The 15,776-nt window shown below is 43.9% G+C and overlaps 1 protein-coding gene across 2 annotated transcripts in view; it reads right to left on the bottom strand.

The window, feature by feature from the left end:
* MTHFD1 (methylenetetrahydrofolate dehydrogenase, cyclohydrolase and formyltetrahydrofolate synthetase 1) overlaps nucleotides 1-15,776 on the bottom strand; it is a 67,334-nt gene that overhangs the window by 8,838 nt on the left and 42,720 nt on the right. For both annotated transcript variants that reach the window (XM_064571161.1, XM_064571162.1), the window contains exons 17-24: nucleotides 14,112-14,188; nucleotides 13,348-13,488; nucleotides 12,032-12,100; nucleotides 11,656-11,767; nucleotides 11,415-11,554; nucleotides 8,680-8,721; nucleotides 6,199-6,299; nucleotides 5,173-5,350 (exon numbers count right to left, since the gene is read on the bottom strand). In XM_064571161.1, the coding sequence (XP_064427231.1) occupies nucleotides 5,173-5,350; nucleotides 6,199-6,299; nucleotides 8,680-8,721; nucleotides 11,415-11,554; nucleotides 11,656-11,767; nucleotides 12,032-12,100; nucleotides 13,348-13,488; nucleotides 14,112-14,188 (860 nt within the window). The remainder of the gene's footprint in view (nucleotides 1-5,172; nucleotides 5,351-6,198; nucleotides 6,300-8,679; nucleotides 8,722-11,414; nucleotides 11,555-11,655; nucleotides 11,768-12,031; nucleotides 12,101-13,347; nucleotides 13,489-14,111; nucleotides 14,189-15,776) is intronic.

Raw genomic sequence — 15,776 nt, 5'->3', positions numbered from 1 at the left:
AACAGACCTATAACCACTAAGGAAACTGAAGCAGTAATCAAAAATATCCCAACAAACAAGAGCCCAGGGCCAGATGGCTTCCCAGGGGAATTCTACCAAACATTTCAAGAAGAATTAATACCTATTCTTCTGAAACTGTTCCAAAAAATAGAAATGGAAGGAAAACTTCCAAACTCATTTTATGAGGCCACCATTACCTTGATCCCCAAACCAGACAAAGACCCCATCAAAAAGGAGAATTACAGACCAGTATCCTTGATGAACATGGATGCAAAAATTCTCACCAAAATACTAGCCAATAGGATCCAACAGTACATTAAAAGGATTATTCACCACGACCAAGTGGGATTTATCCCTGGGCTGCAAGGCTGGTTCAACATCCACAAATCAATCAGTGTGATACAATACATTAATAAAAGAAAGAACAAGAACCATATGATCCTCTCAATAGATGCAGAAAAAGCATTTGACAAAGTACAGCATCCTTTCTTGATCAAAACTCTTCAGAGTCTAGGCATAGAGGGTACATACCTCAATATCATAAAAGCCATCTATGAAAAACCCACAGTGCATATCATTCTCAACGGGGAAAAACCGAGAGCTTTCCCCCTAAGGTCAGGAATGTGGCAGGGATGTCCACTATCACCACTGCTATTCAACATAGTATTAGAAGTCCCAGCCACAGCAATCAGACAACAAAAAGAAATAAAAAGCATCTGAATCGGCAAAGAGGAAGTCAAACTCTCACTCTTTGCAGATAATATGATACTTTATGTGGAAAACCCAAAAGACTCCATCCCAAAACTGCTAGAACTCATACAGGAATTCAGTAAAGTGGCAGGATATAAAATCAATGCACAGAAATCAGTGGCATTCCTATACACCAACAACAAGACAGAAAAAAGAGAAATTAAGGAGTCGATCCCATTTACAATTGCACCCAAAACCATAAGATACCTAGGAATAAATCCAACCAAAGGGGCAAAGAATCTGTACTCAGAAAAAATTGAGGAAGACACAAAGAAATGGAAAAACGTTCCATGCTCATGGATTTGAAAAACAAATATTGTGAAGATGTCAATGCTACCTAGAGCAATCTACACATTTAATGCAATCCCTATCAAAATACCATCAACTTCTTTTAAAGAAATGGAACAAATAATCCTAAAATTTGTATGGAACCAGAAAAGACCCCGAATAGCCAGAGGAATGTTGAAAAAGAAAAGCAAAGATGACGGCATCACAATTCCAGACTTCAAGCTCTATTACAAAGCTGTCATCATCAAGACAGTATGGTACTGGCACAAAAACAGACACATAGATCAATGGAACAGAATAGAGAGTCCAGAAATGGACCCTCAACTCTATGGTCAACTCATCTTTGACAAAGCAGGAAAGAATGTCCAATGGAAAAAAGACAGTCTCTTCAACAAATGGTGTTGGGAAAATTGGACAGCCACATGCAGGAGAATGAAACTGGACCATTTCCTTACACCACACACAAAAATAGACTCAAAATGGTTGAAAGACCTAAATGTGAGAAAGGAGTCCATCAAAATCCTAAAGGAGAACACAGGCAGCAATCTCTTTGACCTCAGCCGCAGCAACTTCTTCCTATAAACATCACCAAAGGCAAGGGAAGCAAGGGCAAAAATGCACTATTGGGACTTCATCAAGATAAAAAGCTTTTGCACAGCAAAAGAAACAGTCAACAAAACCAAAAGACAACCGACAGAATGGGAGAAGATATTTGCAAATGACATATCAGATAAAGGGCTAGTATCCAAAATCTATAAAGAACTTATCAAACTCAACACCCAAAGAACAAAGAATCCAATCAAGAAATGGGCAGAAGACATGGACAGACATTTTTCCAAAGAAGACATCCAAATGGCCAACAGACACATGAAAAAGTGTTCAACATCGCCTGGTATCAGGGAAATCCAAATCAAAACCTCAATGAGATACCACCTCACACCAGTCAGAATGGCTAAAATTAACAAATTAGGAAATGACAGATGTTGGCGGGGATGTAGAGAAAGGGGAACCCTCCTACACTGTTGGAGGGAATGCAAGCTGGTGCAACCACTCTGGAAAACAGTATGGAGGTACCTTAAAAAGTTGAAAATAGAGCTACCCTACGACCCAGTAATTGCACTACTGGGTATCTACCCCAGAAATACAAATGTAGTGATACAAAGGGGTATGTGCACCCCGATGTTTATATCAGCAATGTCCACAATAGCCAAACTATGGAAAGAGCCAAGATGTCCATCGACAGATGAATGGATAAAGAAGATGTGGTATATATATACAATGGAGTATGCAGCCATCAAAAGGAATGAAATCTTGCCATTTGCAATGACGTGGATGGACCTGGAGGGTATTATGCTGAGCGAAATAAGTCAATCAGAGAAAGACATGTATCATATGATCTCACTGATATGAGGAATTTTTTTTTTTTTAAAGATTTTTTATTTATTCATTTGTCAGAGAGAGAGAGAGAGCACAGCAGAGGGAGAAGCAGGCTCACTACTGAGCATGGAGCCCAATGCGGGACTCGATCCCAGGACCCTGGGATCATGACCTGAGCTGTAGGCAGACACTTAACCGACTGAGCCACCCAGGTGTCCCAATATGAGGAATTCTTAATCTCAGGAAACAAACTGAGGGTTGCTGGAGTGGTGGGGGGTGGGAGGGATGGGGTGGCTGGGTGATACACATTGGGGAGAGTATGTGCTATGGTGAGTGCTGTGAATTGTGTAAGACTGTTGAATCACAGACCTGTACCTCTGAAACATATAATACAAAAAAAAAGAAAAGATAGTAGGAAGGGAAAAATGAAGGGGGGGGAACTGGAGGGGGAAACAAACCATGAGAGACTACGGACTCTGAGAAACAAACTGAGGGTTCTGGAGGAGAGGGGGGTGGGGGGATAGGTTAGCCTGGTGATGGGTATTAAGGAGGGTACGTATTGCATGGAGCACTGGGTGTTTTCTGCAAACAATGAATCATGGAACACTACATCAAAAACTAATGATGTAATGTATGGTGATTAATATAACATAATAAAAAAAAATACCAAGCTCCAGATTTTGTAAGTAGAAATTGTCCCATAGAGGTAAAGTTATTGTGTGTGTGTGTGTGTGTGTGTGTATACGCACACATGCGTGCATATTTAGGACGTCCTTAGGTACATCATCAACAATACTACTGACCACCCAAGAATTATTTCCTCATAAATACAAAGAAATGTTCCAATGCTGGAGATCAGAATGATGTCAAACCAGACCTGGGATACTACTGATGAAGACAACCAATATCCATCCAATAACCTCCGTTTGTATAGGAGAGGCAGATGTTATTTTTAACACAACATATTGATTGCGGTTTGCTGTTGCTTAGAAATAGTCATAAAAAATAAACCATCTACATAATAAAAAAAACCCAACCCAGTGACTTCCGTGATCACCAAGCATTGGGAGTGCTGCGGAAGGCTACAAAAGCAAACAGCGCACGGAGGCCAGGGGTGTCCCGCCCAGTGAGAGTCTCCACCCCATGTGCTGCTCTGAGGGGGCGCTAGGATGCAGAGCAAACAGCATAAGGAGAGACTGCCTAAGGGAAATGGGAAGGAAAGCTATTTGGATGAGCAAAGTACTGAAATTAGGCAACACATCTGCCTCTAAGCTCCCCAGCAACTAAGGCCAAGAGGACATATGGGGAGAATGTTGTTTTCTGAAAGGAGCAACAATCTATAAAGATGAAGATCCCTTCTGAGCTAAACAGTGATAATTTATGAAGAAGCTTTGGATAATGGACAAAAATAAAGTGTCTATTCAGCTATGGTTTTATAAAAATGCGACAGAGATTGCTTTCATGTGCATCTTATCTCTGGAGCTTCAGAAATGCCAAGGCACGTTCAGAACTTCTGAAGCGAAAGTATTTCCGTTGAGGGGTGACTGAAGACCAACAGATGCTAAACAAGACAAAAAGTGGCAGCCTCCTGTTTGTTGGAACGGAGCAAAGTTCCAAGTAGAAATGAGAGATCAAGTCCTCATGATGCCACTTCCTTGGGGCCTCCTGCTGGCCTTCTAGGACTGGGGTTCCTAACACAGGCACCATGGGCAGGGCTTAGAGAGAGCACCTATAAATGCTTTCATTGCATTTGGGGGCAGATTTGTGTTTATGGCATTTCCTAAAAATATGATTCGTTGAAGAGATATTCAAACCAGTCTAAAACTAAAGCTCGATAAGAAAATGTCACCGTCAATAGGACAACGTTAACGAAATGTCAGTGTATTTTACCTGCAAAGGGCAAACAGAAACAAGAGAACGTTAATTCAAGAATACTGGGGTTTCCTCCTTCTACCTTTTTATGGCTGATTTTGAAAGTCTATGCTTATCTTTTAGAAACCAAGCCACGAATCAGTCTGGAAAATATAAGCACAATTATATACCACACCCGTCCCATGTTCCTAATGAAGTTTCCAGTTGTTGTGGGCGTATTTATTTAATGCCCAACAACATCCTGAAATGCATGCGCAGAGAACTGAAAACAAAATACAACCCTACGGTAAGAACCACCTCTCTCCAAACTCACTTTCCGAGAGCCCAGAATAAGCAGTGCTTCTTAGAGTTACCCAGTGATGGCAAGAATGCTAAGCCCTGCCAGGGTGCTCTGGCTTTGCACCCGAGAGCTTCTCTGAACTTGAAGGAGCCCCAAACCAGTGAGTGAGCTGAGGAGCATGAGGCTTTCCCCTGTCACGGGGAAGTGGTCAGAAAACTTTTCTGAGCTTGGTGTAGCTAGCCCCTTGCCAATCTGCCACAACAAGGCTGGTGCCTCCGATTCAAGGCTGTGGTGATTTACACTCCTGGTCCTACATTTAACCCTTTCTCCTGCCGGCAAAGGCAATGTACTGTGAGTCTTTTCAAAAGTGAGGCCGGGAGCCAACCTCCCAGAGCGTTCTTGTGGGGACCCGCCACTCTGTAAGTAGCAACGTGTGCTGGTAAGACAGCTGTCTGGGGTTGACAGCCCTGGCTGTGGTGGTGTAACTCACCTACGTGGGAATCCAACCCACGGGGCTGAAGATGCTAAATACAGGTTCTAAAGAGAGGTAGCCACACAGAAACCTCATTGTGTTTTGTTTTTTTTCCATACAGAGAAGAACTCACCTTGAGGTCATAAAGGAGCTGGAAGCTGCTGGGTGCTTGAGCTGCTCTCTGGACGGCCTGAGCCAGGGCTAAGGCGCCCTTGCCCCCTTCTGCCCAGTGTGTGCATTTCACTGCATCAAAAGCCCCATGATCTTTGGCAAGGCGGCTGATGAGGTCCAGCTCGGCCTCCGAATCTGTCCTGGAAAGGCAGCGATTCGTGTTAAAGCAATGAGGATGTTCGCAGAGGACACTCTGTCTTGTGTTGGCCATGAGAACTCTAGAGAATTAGTCACTGATGAATGGAGACAAATCCAATAATACTGACTGGGTTTGACTCCTGGTTCCACAACTTACTATCTGGGTGACCCTTGGCCAGTTATTGAATCCTTATGTGCTTTGGTTTCCACGTAGTAAAACGGGAATAACCGTAGCACTTACTTCCCGGGGACGTCATGAGGCTTAGATGACCAGTACATGCGAAATACTTGAACCATTCCAGGCACATCACAGGAATCAATAAATACTAGCTTTTAAAAAACTTTTGTCTCCCATTCTGCTATGGTTTGGCCATTATAACAAGCCCCAAACCAGCACTGCAATACCTAAACAACCTATACAAGTTCTCTTTCATGAACATTTCTGGCTCAACATGTTCGACTCTTTGTCAGGATACCATCGCACTAGACCTATGGAAATAAGGGAACTCTGTAGGGCTATGACCTCCTGTCAGCATAAAAGGCCTCTAGAGAGCAAAAAAGAATATTTTACTTCAGGTCTGTGTGTCCTCCAGTGGCGAAGGGGGCCCTTGGGAGCCACATCTGACCCTGGGCCCTCGGCGGGAGAAGGGACGGGTTTGCGGAGGCATCTGTGGTGCCTGTCGCCCCGCAGGCTCTCGCCACAGCAGAGGCTTAATAACCAGTACCGGTAACCGAAGAACAAAATAAAGCTAACCGCAGTGCTACACAGTTAGCTCCGGGAGATGGTTTCTGGCCCTTTTTCACAGTCCTCCCCCCGCCCCCTGCCCCGCCTCCTACTCTTCGTACTTACTTGAATGCGTTCACGGCCACTACCACTGGGACTCCAAACATTCTGGCATTTTCAATTTGTTTCCTTAAGTTACTGAAGCCTTTTTCAACCAGCTCCAGGTTCTGTCAGAACAACAGGGAAGGGTCCACGAGGTCAGCAGCAGGTTCTTCTTAAAAGGGAACGTGTTCCCCACTGTCAGCACCGGCCCACGGCAGGTCTGCACATGCGTCCCTCCCGCCAAGGTGAGGGAGCGCCGCAGGGCCCTGACCCTGACCCTGACCCTGACCCAGCCTGCCGCGCCCCAGCCGCGCCGCAGAGGGGCCAGGCTAGCTTCCCGGCTGAACTGAAGGCATGAGGGCTGGTATGGCTGCTGTCATCACATCACATCTTAATGGCATATTTGCTGTCTGCAGGGGATTAGCTGCTCTTAAGTAAATTATACCGACAACCTTGTGTTCGGGAGATTTTATGTACTCATATGGTACAAGGGTATAAACTGCCTCTACTCAGCGGCGCTCGGACCCTTCCGCCCGAAGACCGCGCCTAGCACAGTGCCTGGTGGGCATGACACAGCTGCCAAAGTGCTGTCGGAAAATATGCAGTGATCAGGGGTGCTTTCAAAGGTTCTAAGGAACTCGACCGTGAGCCTTCAGTGGGGACAAAGAAAACAAGAGAAATGCCATGTTTAAGAACCAAATACTGAGACATTTAAAGGGAAGTAATGAAGGAAACATACCTTCAAATATGTTAAATGTTAATGGCAGCGTTGCTCACAGCCTTGGAAAACTGCAAACACAAACCTCCTTCAATGGGGGATGGGGCCAGTGAATTATGACATATACACTCAATAAATTCGTATCATACAGGCGTTACGAAAAGTGAAATAATCTGTATTAACATGGAACCTATCAAAGATGTACTGCCAAAGTGTACCAAAGTTGCAAAACTATGGACAGCTTAATTCCATTTTTGGACAAATACAAAAAAACATGTATATATTCAGGAAATATTTTAAATGTTGAAAAATATCTACCAAACTGTTCAGGGGACTCAAATCATGTATTATATCCTTACATTGTCTAACTTTTTTTTTACAAAAAGGATGTTACTATTATAAGCTTAAAAATACATTAAATCTTTTTAAGATAAAAATATAATAGTCTTATATAAAAATAAATACACTGGATCATGAGCAAACCCCAGCAGTTAACAGCCCTTGGTCTGTGGATTCAATAAAACAGCAGAAAAACGGGGTAATAAGATAAGGATAGAAAACAACTGAGATTATAAACACGACTTACGCCTTTTTCCGAAACCTTAATGGTTGAAAACTAAAATTAGGATTTAATTGATATTCTAAAGAGCCCTGCTAATTCTTTACCTCTAATCACATGAAACCCAATTAATATGTAAGACTGATTGAGAACAGTTTTTAAAAAGGAGAATTTCTTAAATGAAGACACCAGCTGGGCCAGTCAGGGGCAGTAACTCTAATTAGACACAGGAAAGGCTGTGGGGTGGCAGGAGGGCCAGAACTGTGAATTCCCCTCCTACGTGTGAATCAGACAAATGACCATAAAAGGCAAATCATAACTCAGAAGACAGGCAGACTCAAGGCACCAACAATTCTTTTCTAGCTGCTTCTGAAATACTTCATTTAGGGCTTGAACAGTGGCACTATATTGCCCGACAATTTAAAAGTCTCCCCAAAAAGGCCAAAAAACGGAATGAACAGTGGCGGCAGCTGACCTCACCATCTCATGCGAGGGTCTGTCTCTCACATAACCACGCCAAACAGGCTCTAGCGATGTTTGAGAGGAAATGATCTAAATATGAAACGATTCAAGCTCCCGGTTCTTCTTTGAGCTCCTCCTTGATTGCTATCTACCAAATCAGATCAGGGAAACCTTACCTAGCAAAATAACAGGATCCTGACTATATACTGGCCCTTTAACATGGATTTAAATCTACAGAAGACATTTCAAAAAAAAAAAAGTCCCTATTTACTTCACACTCAATTGGCATTTCGTAATGAAGCAGCCAATGCAGGGACGACAATGGAAAGAAACGTCATTAGTCTAGGGCACGGTTTCTTAACCTCAGCACTCCTGACATTTGGGGCCAAATGAGTCTGTCATGGGGGCCACCCTGTGGGCTGTGGGGTGTTTAGCAGCATCCCTGGCCTTTACTCGGCACCAGGAGCTCTCTCTACCTGAAGTCGAAACAATCACAAATGTCTCTAGACATTGCCAAATGTCCCCCGACTAGGACCAACCACTGGTCTGGGGCAGCGGCTTCATGGCAGCCTCTGTGGAGCGGCTGTTTCATGAAGCACTTCTTCCCAACTTTATCCACTGCAATTTTTCAGCACACTGCAGGTCTGTTGGCGCCCTTGCCCCCAGCAGCCACACGCCCACTCATGTCCACACGGACTGGGTTGAGAAATGGTGATTCAGGGTGGGGTGCCCTCTAGGACAAGCGATTAGAAATGACTGAAGTTACCTCCTCTATGTAAGCCTTGGGGAGAGGCAGTCCAGCAGTAACCTGGAAGGAAAGGAAGCAAAGTCAGAGGCATTTTCTACTTACAATCCAATTTTACCTTAAAAGGATGCCTTGCCAAGTGCAAAAGGCCAGAAGCTGCATCCCAGCGGGGGAGGGGTGGTTCATAGCAGGATACGGTTGTTTCCTGCCCAAAGGATTTAGGGTATCTGACCAACCTACTGCATACAACAAAAACGACTGCTTTGAACAGAGTGGGAGACGTCTGTGGCCTGAACGAAGGAGGTGAGGACAGGTATGTGAAGGCGGTGGGGAAAGGGATGTGTTCTAGGCAGGGGCATGAACCTCAATGAGCAAAGCACACAGCAGTGGGGGTGGAAGCCAAGGTGCGTGTTGGGAAAAAGGCAGCGGTCAGCCCTGCAAATGCCACCCTGAAATGTCCACCAACGGAGTCTGTGACGAGCCCTGTGACAAACCCTGTGACAACGGGTTCCTGAGCTGCCCCGTGGAGCCAGCCCACGCCTTCATGGAGCTGAACAAGGGAGCACGAGCGATGCAAACAAGAGGGACCCAACACAGAATTTTCTCCCTCCATCAGAGTATATTTAAGGTGTCAGAATACACAGCAGTGAGCTCACTGTTCTGGAGGCTCCTGGTGGCTTGGCCCTGCCGTACCCACACGGATGAGCATTGAGGTGAAGGTGCCAATTCCAGAGACTCCACTGTGAGCAGTGCAGAGTGCCTTAAAGCCTTCAGCTTCTCAGCTTGGTGTGCTCCCATTCCTCGGGGACGATAGTGCCCCGACTCCAAAAGGGGCCCCGGAAAGGCGGGGCAGGGAGCAGGGACCTGAGCCGCCATGTTCTGGGCCTTACATGCAGCTCTAAGAGGGAGCGAGAGAGCAGGGCTGCCTCCCGGACAGAGCTCTGTGTGGGATGCTCTCCTCTCAGGGCTGCCCAGGTTAAGTGTCTGGCATTATTTTTCAGACCCTGAGATCAGGAGGAAAGAAGGTACAATGGTGCAAGGGGAAAACATGTTGGTTATAATTGGGGAAAAAAGGGGAGTCCATCCTGCACTCCTGGGCTAGACTGGAGAGGTATGCTGGGGCTGGGTTATGGCAGTGGTTCTCATAGTGCGGTCTGGGGACCTCATCCTTTCATGGGGTCCATGAGATCAAGACTACTTCCACAATAATTCTAAGGTATCATGGTTCTTTCCACTCTCATTCTCTCATGGAGTGTACAATGGACTTTTGCAAAGAACATGTGACGTGATCACATGCAGAAGGTGAGAGTCCAGTGGTCTTCAACTAGGCTAGATCCTGAAGAGATCTGAACAATGTACAATGCTCACATTTTGTTTGGGAAAATTTAACAACTTTTCATTAAAAAAAAAAAATATATATATATGTATATATATGTATATATATACATATATATATATAATTTGGGGGGCATCTGGGTGGCTCAGTCAGTTGAATGTCTGACTTCGGCTTGGGTCACTATTTCAGGGTCCTGGGATCGAGCCCTGTGTCCGGCTCTATGCTCAGTGGGGAGTCTGCTTGTCTCTCTCCCTCTGCTCTTCCCCGGTTCGTGCTCTCGCTCTCTCAAATAAATAAAAAATCTTAAAATACATATAGAAATATATGTAATTTTTGTTGCTATGTAACTCAGCTTCAGTTCCTAATACAGTAAATATCATAGCTATAACCCACTGAGACAAAAGTTCTTGCAGGTCCTCAATAATTTTGAGAGTGTAAAGAAGTTCTGAAACTAGGGGCACCTGGGTGGCTCAGTCGTTAAGCATTTGCCTTCAGCTCAGGTCATGTTCCCAGGGTCCTCGGATCGAGGCCTGGGTCGGGCTCCCTGCTCAGCAGGAAGCCTGCTTCTCTCTCTCTCCCACTCCCCCTGCTTGTGTTCCCTCTCTCGCTATGTCTCTCTCTGTCAAATAAATAAATAAAATCTTAAAAAAAAAAGTTCTGAGACTAAAATGCTTGAGAACTGCTATGTTAGGAAAACCCTGATCGCTACACTAAGAAATACTGATTTTAAGTGAAGGAGGTCTTATTTCTCATGTTGCAAGACTGGCTTCTGGAATTTAATAAGGCTAGGAATCTAATACTTCTTCAAATAATTTCTGAAAACTATCACCATGTCTTCATGTGCAGGCGCTGAAGAAAAGGTATTACAATAATAGGATAAAAGTGCAATTTCTAACCAGTAGAAATTCAGGAAAACACAAAGTTCAGGTTGGAGTTGAAGATAAACTAGTCCTGACCTAGTTTCTCTCTGTTATTCGGAGGCAGTCCAGGGCATATCTACCTTTCTCCTTTTCCTCCCTCCCGGGCTGGGTTAGTCTCACCCAGCATGTGCCTTTCAAGAAGGGGCTGACCTCTGTCTCAGCTAAATGGTTTGGTTGGCTGGCTGCCCATGTCACTATTTAGAGGGAAAATGGGACTTACTTAAAAAGAACAGTCTGAACATAAAGGAGTTTTCTGTGCGTCTAGCCAAGCACACGTCTTTGGTTTAGAGGTTCCCTCAGAAAGACCGGCCATGAAGCCAATTTCCACAAGTGATAAGGTGGCCGGCATGAGAGCTGTGGAAACATCTCTTGCTCTCAGCACCCTATTAATCATGAGGATAAGAGCAGCTTAATGAAGAAAGAGGGACAAGTCACCCCAACTTCCTTTTAGCCTTCAGCACACTGCTGAGAACCAGATTCTTTGAACTCCTGATCCTCACCGTGGGGCCGCCTCCGTGCATCTTAAGAGCCCTGACTGTGGCCACAAGCACCACGACGTGAGGGCGGAGACCAGAATACCGGCATTTGATGTTAAAAAACTTTTCCATTCCAATGTCCGCTCCAAATCCTGCTTCAGTCACTGTAAGTGAGGAGAAAAGCAACTGTAAAAAGGCCATCCCAACTCCCTTGATGTTAAAAGAAAAACACCAGTTTACTCACAGATTTTGCAAAAATACTCACCCACAAACCCCTCAGGGCCAACAAGCTTGAGGGCAATCCGGTCTGCAATGATAGAGGAATTCCCATGTGCAATGTTGGCAAATGGTCCAGCATGAACAAATACTGGAGTGCCCTGTGGAAATCAAGATGGCATGGGCAAAGCTACCACAAATGGGATCATGTCTTTGGGAATCCAAAAGACAAAGACTTCCCAGCAGAGAAATACAACGCCACCCCTTTTATATTTCAGCAACATCCCAATCACAACAGTGAGAAAGAATGGGAGGAAAGAGATGAGCAGGTAGAGAACTCTGACTCCCCAGGAGAAGTGTGCTTTATAACCACTCTGCTCTGACACGGAAGACCGATTCGGGAAGGCAGGAGTCGCTCGGCTCACCTCTAATGTCTGCATGAGATTGGGCTTGATTGCATCCTTCATAAGCACTGTCAATGCACCACTCACCCCCTACAAGACAAAGGCATGACACCTTGTTTCCTAGCAGCAAAAACCCCCAGTCTTTTGAACCAAAACTCAACATTCTTAGATCTTCCCTTTTTAGTGATTGTGCACCAGTTGGTACTTTCACCTGAACTAACCATCCATTTACTTATTTTTTTCTGGATATACTATGAAGTTGTCTCTTATTTCAAGCAGGAAGAACACACACAATGAAAAGGACATTCACATGCAATTTGTGGAAAAACATGTAACTCCGGAAACAAGCATCTCAATCAAGCACTGCTGTTGACTGATGAGGGAATCCATCTGAAGCCAGTTTATAGCACAGAAATGCTAGCTCTTAGAGAAATGAATTATTTGTAACTTTGATGTCTGGGCAGAAATGACTGAAAACCAAATTCAGTGTGTGTTTTCCAAAGCTGAAACTGAAAAAGTACCCAGGAGTTCAATACACACTCTTAAATATCAGGTCCCTCTTTTAAGCCATCCAACCATAGTTGAATAAATTGGTAACAAAGTAAGAAAAGGCTATGGATCCCACCTATATTCAATTCTGGTGAGTTTCTAAGTTTCTGGTTTGGGTGTAAAAATTTAAAACTATTTCCTGTCTTACACATATTGACTGTAAAAACAGGAAATTAGTATTTTCTCCCTTTTCTGAATTTAGCTGACAGACTGCTAATCACAGGCCAAACATTTTGGTGTATGTCAACATAAACAGGCTTTCAAAAGATTAATCTGTAAGATGATTTCATTCTAAACCTCATTTTACCACACAGACAGTTCGGAAATAATCCTGAAGTGGAGAACTAGCCTAGGAGGGCCATCAGACAAACCGGCTAATAAGTTGTTCCCAATGTGGTTATTAATGTGGAGATGGTGGTCAATAAGCCTCATGGTAAGAGGGAGGCCTGTTGTGGGGAGAAGCCAGGGTGTGACTCCAACCTCAGCAGCTAAGGACCTCACTGGGACAGTTGACATTCTCTGCAAACTGAGGTCATACACCCACTTTTAGAAATACTCACAGGATGAAGATGTTGCTCAAACCATCTGAAACCTGTGGTCTATTACTGGAGCATACCACCTGTTACTTGCTATGAGGTACTTTTTGGAAACTTCATAATTCTCTTGTAAGTAGCAAAATCACAGAGAATTTATCAGTAACCGCTGGGATACCCTAAGGCGATAGACCCAGAGGCATCACCAAGCCTCTGGGTCCCCGCAGAGCACCCTCTGAACACCCAGGTACCCACCAGATCTTCGGTACTGATGGGCTCCCCTTTCTTGCTGGATGCCACCACCATTCTGCTCAGTCTCTCTCTCATGTCTTCTAGCGAACTGGTGAGAGCCAGCACAGCCATGATTTCACTGGCCACAGAGATATCAAACTGGGCCTGTTGGCCGGGAAAAGACACGACAGGCAACACTGCATTAAACCAGAAGCCTGAGTTGCAAAAGCAATCCTTGTTTGCATCCGAGGCTTACACAAATAGCCTCAAAGGACAGAATGGCACAACGGTACACAAAGAACTTAATGAAAATAATTCTCCAATAGCAAAAATTTGTCATCAATGATTCCAGGACCTTGAGTCGCCAATTTTTAAAAATAAATGTTCTAGCAGGACCAACAGTCTCTGCCGAAGGAAGCTTGTAATCATGTGGTGATGGTTTCCCTAACACACAAGGAAACAACACAGAAGCTCTTACAACCAAGAGACATATTGTGAACGGCCACACACAAAAAAGAGGCAGTTTTGATCCATTTATGTGCAAGGATATTCACCAGGGGCTCACCACCTCCAGGAAAAAATGCTGGGGGAAAAACACACAGGTGGCACATGGGATTTATTGCAAAAGCTGTCAGGAGTGCTCAATGCCACACACCTACTCACTTCCATTTTAAAAGGGAGAAGGCAGAGTGGCACCTGGCAGTATTAATCGTACGGGAGAGGATGGAGGAGGACAGAAGCAGCAAGATCTGCCTCACAGGAATAATTCACTTAGAACAAATAGCTACCGTCCGTGTGTGCCCTTTCTCCGTTGGAGCCTGTCCGATGGTGATCTTCCTCAGGAATCTATCATTGGTATCCAATACTGTAGTAGAAAGAGAAGGTACAGAACAATTTTTAGTAAAAGGACTATAAAGTTAAACCAGCAGTCTTAAAACAAGTCCAACTTAATGACTATTAACATTTGATTTCAAAGCTGATGGCGAAGCTAGAATATGGGTGCAAGTTAAGAAATGATGCTCACATGCCACAAATGAACAGGAATTATTTTTAAAGAAGGATATGTTTACTTACTTTTATTTTATTTTTTACTTTAAAAAAAGATTTTATTTTTAAGTAATCTCTACCCCCCAACGTGGAGCTCAAACTCATGACACACGACCCATGATCAAAAGTCGCATGCTCTACTGACCTGAGCCAGCCAGGGGCCCCTAAAGAAGGATATTTTTAAGAAATGTGGGGTGGCTTGGTTTTATTCTGTCTACAGAATTCAAACCATCAAGGAGACATCTGGCATCTATTTTAAAGCCCACTGCACGTGAAAAGAAAAACAGAGCAGGCCAGTTTTTTAAAAGGCTGAGGTTATTGTTCTGTGGGATGACTCACTGACCTTACACCATCCTGAGAGACAAAAGAGCCATAAAGGCAGGGCAAGGCAAATGCTTTCTGAAGCATGCTAGGTAATAGATTTGCTCTTTCCTTCGGCACACTTAGAAGAAATAATTTCCATTTCGATGACAGAGTATCTATCCAATTGTATACCCTTGGAAAACACGGCAAATATCAACCAACTAACTAATCTTAATTTCACCTTTCAGGACTAATTACTGTTAACATTTTAGTGCATTCCCAATTTTGTTTTTTGTACGACATGCCAAATAAGCATAAAACACAAAACGAACAACAACAAACCAGTTCACACTCTAAATGGGTCAAACGGGAGAGGCATTTTTAAGGCACTTGGTAACATGGGAAATTATTTTCCATAAAGACTGCAATAATTTAAACCCCCAAAGCAGTGTCTTGCACAGTGTGAGCATGTGTGTGTGTGCACACACACACACACACACACCCCACTTGATAAGTGAAGGATGTAATGTGCTGTTGGACCCTATTCTTTTTTTAAAAAACTAGGTCAAGTTCTTTGTACTTAATTTCTCTCTATAAAATAGCCAGTCAATAGGTATGATCCAGGGCGCCTGGGTGGCTCAGTCGTTAAGCGTCTGCCTTCAGCTCAGGGCATGATCTCAGCGTCCTGGCATCGAGCTCCACACATCAGGCTCCCTGCTCTGCGGGAAGCCTGCTTCTCCCTCTCCCACTCCCCCTGCTTGTGTTTCCTCTCTTGCTGTCTCTCTGTCAATTAAATAAATAAAATCTTTAAAAAAAAAAAAGGTATGATCCCATTTTTTCCCTTGTCTCCTTCTACTTTCCTAGAAAGCATAAATTAGACATAAAGCAAAGGAAAAGTGAACAAGATACTAAATTTTCAAAATGGATCTTTAGCTTATTCCTCATAAAATATACCATCTGTCTAAAGCTACTGAAGCAAAAGGAAGAGAAATATCAATGTGGTTTTCAATATTAAGGGAGTCATCTTTAAAACACCATTAGCTAGCAAACGTTACTGAGCCAATGAAAATCATTGAAATGCTCAATAAATTTGCCCTTAGCTG

This window comes from Mirounga angustirostris, unplaced genomic scaffold (genome assembly GCF_029215605.1).
Source record: "Mirounga angustirostris isolate CCGP_5_RB_7025 unplaced genomic scaffold, mMirAng1.0.hap1 SCAF_9, whole genome shotgun sequence".
In the NCBI taxonomy this organism is placed as follows: Eukaryota; Metazoa; Chordata; class Mammalia; order Carnivora; family Phocidae; genus Mirounga; species Mirounga angustirostris.
Note: the sequence above shows the minus strand (reverse complement) of the source record. Positions and strands in the feature narration are given on the sequence as shown.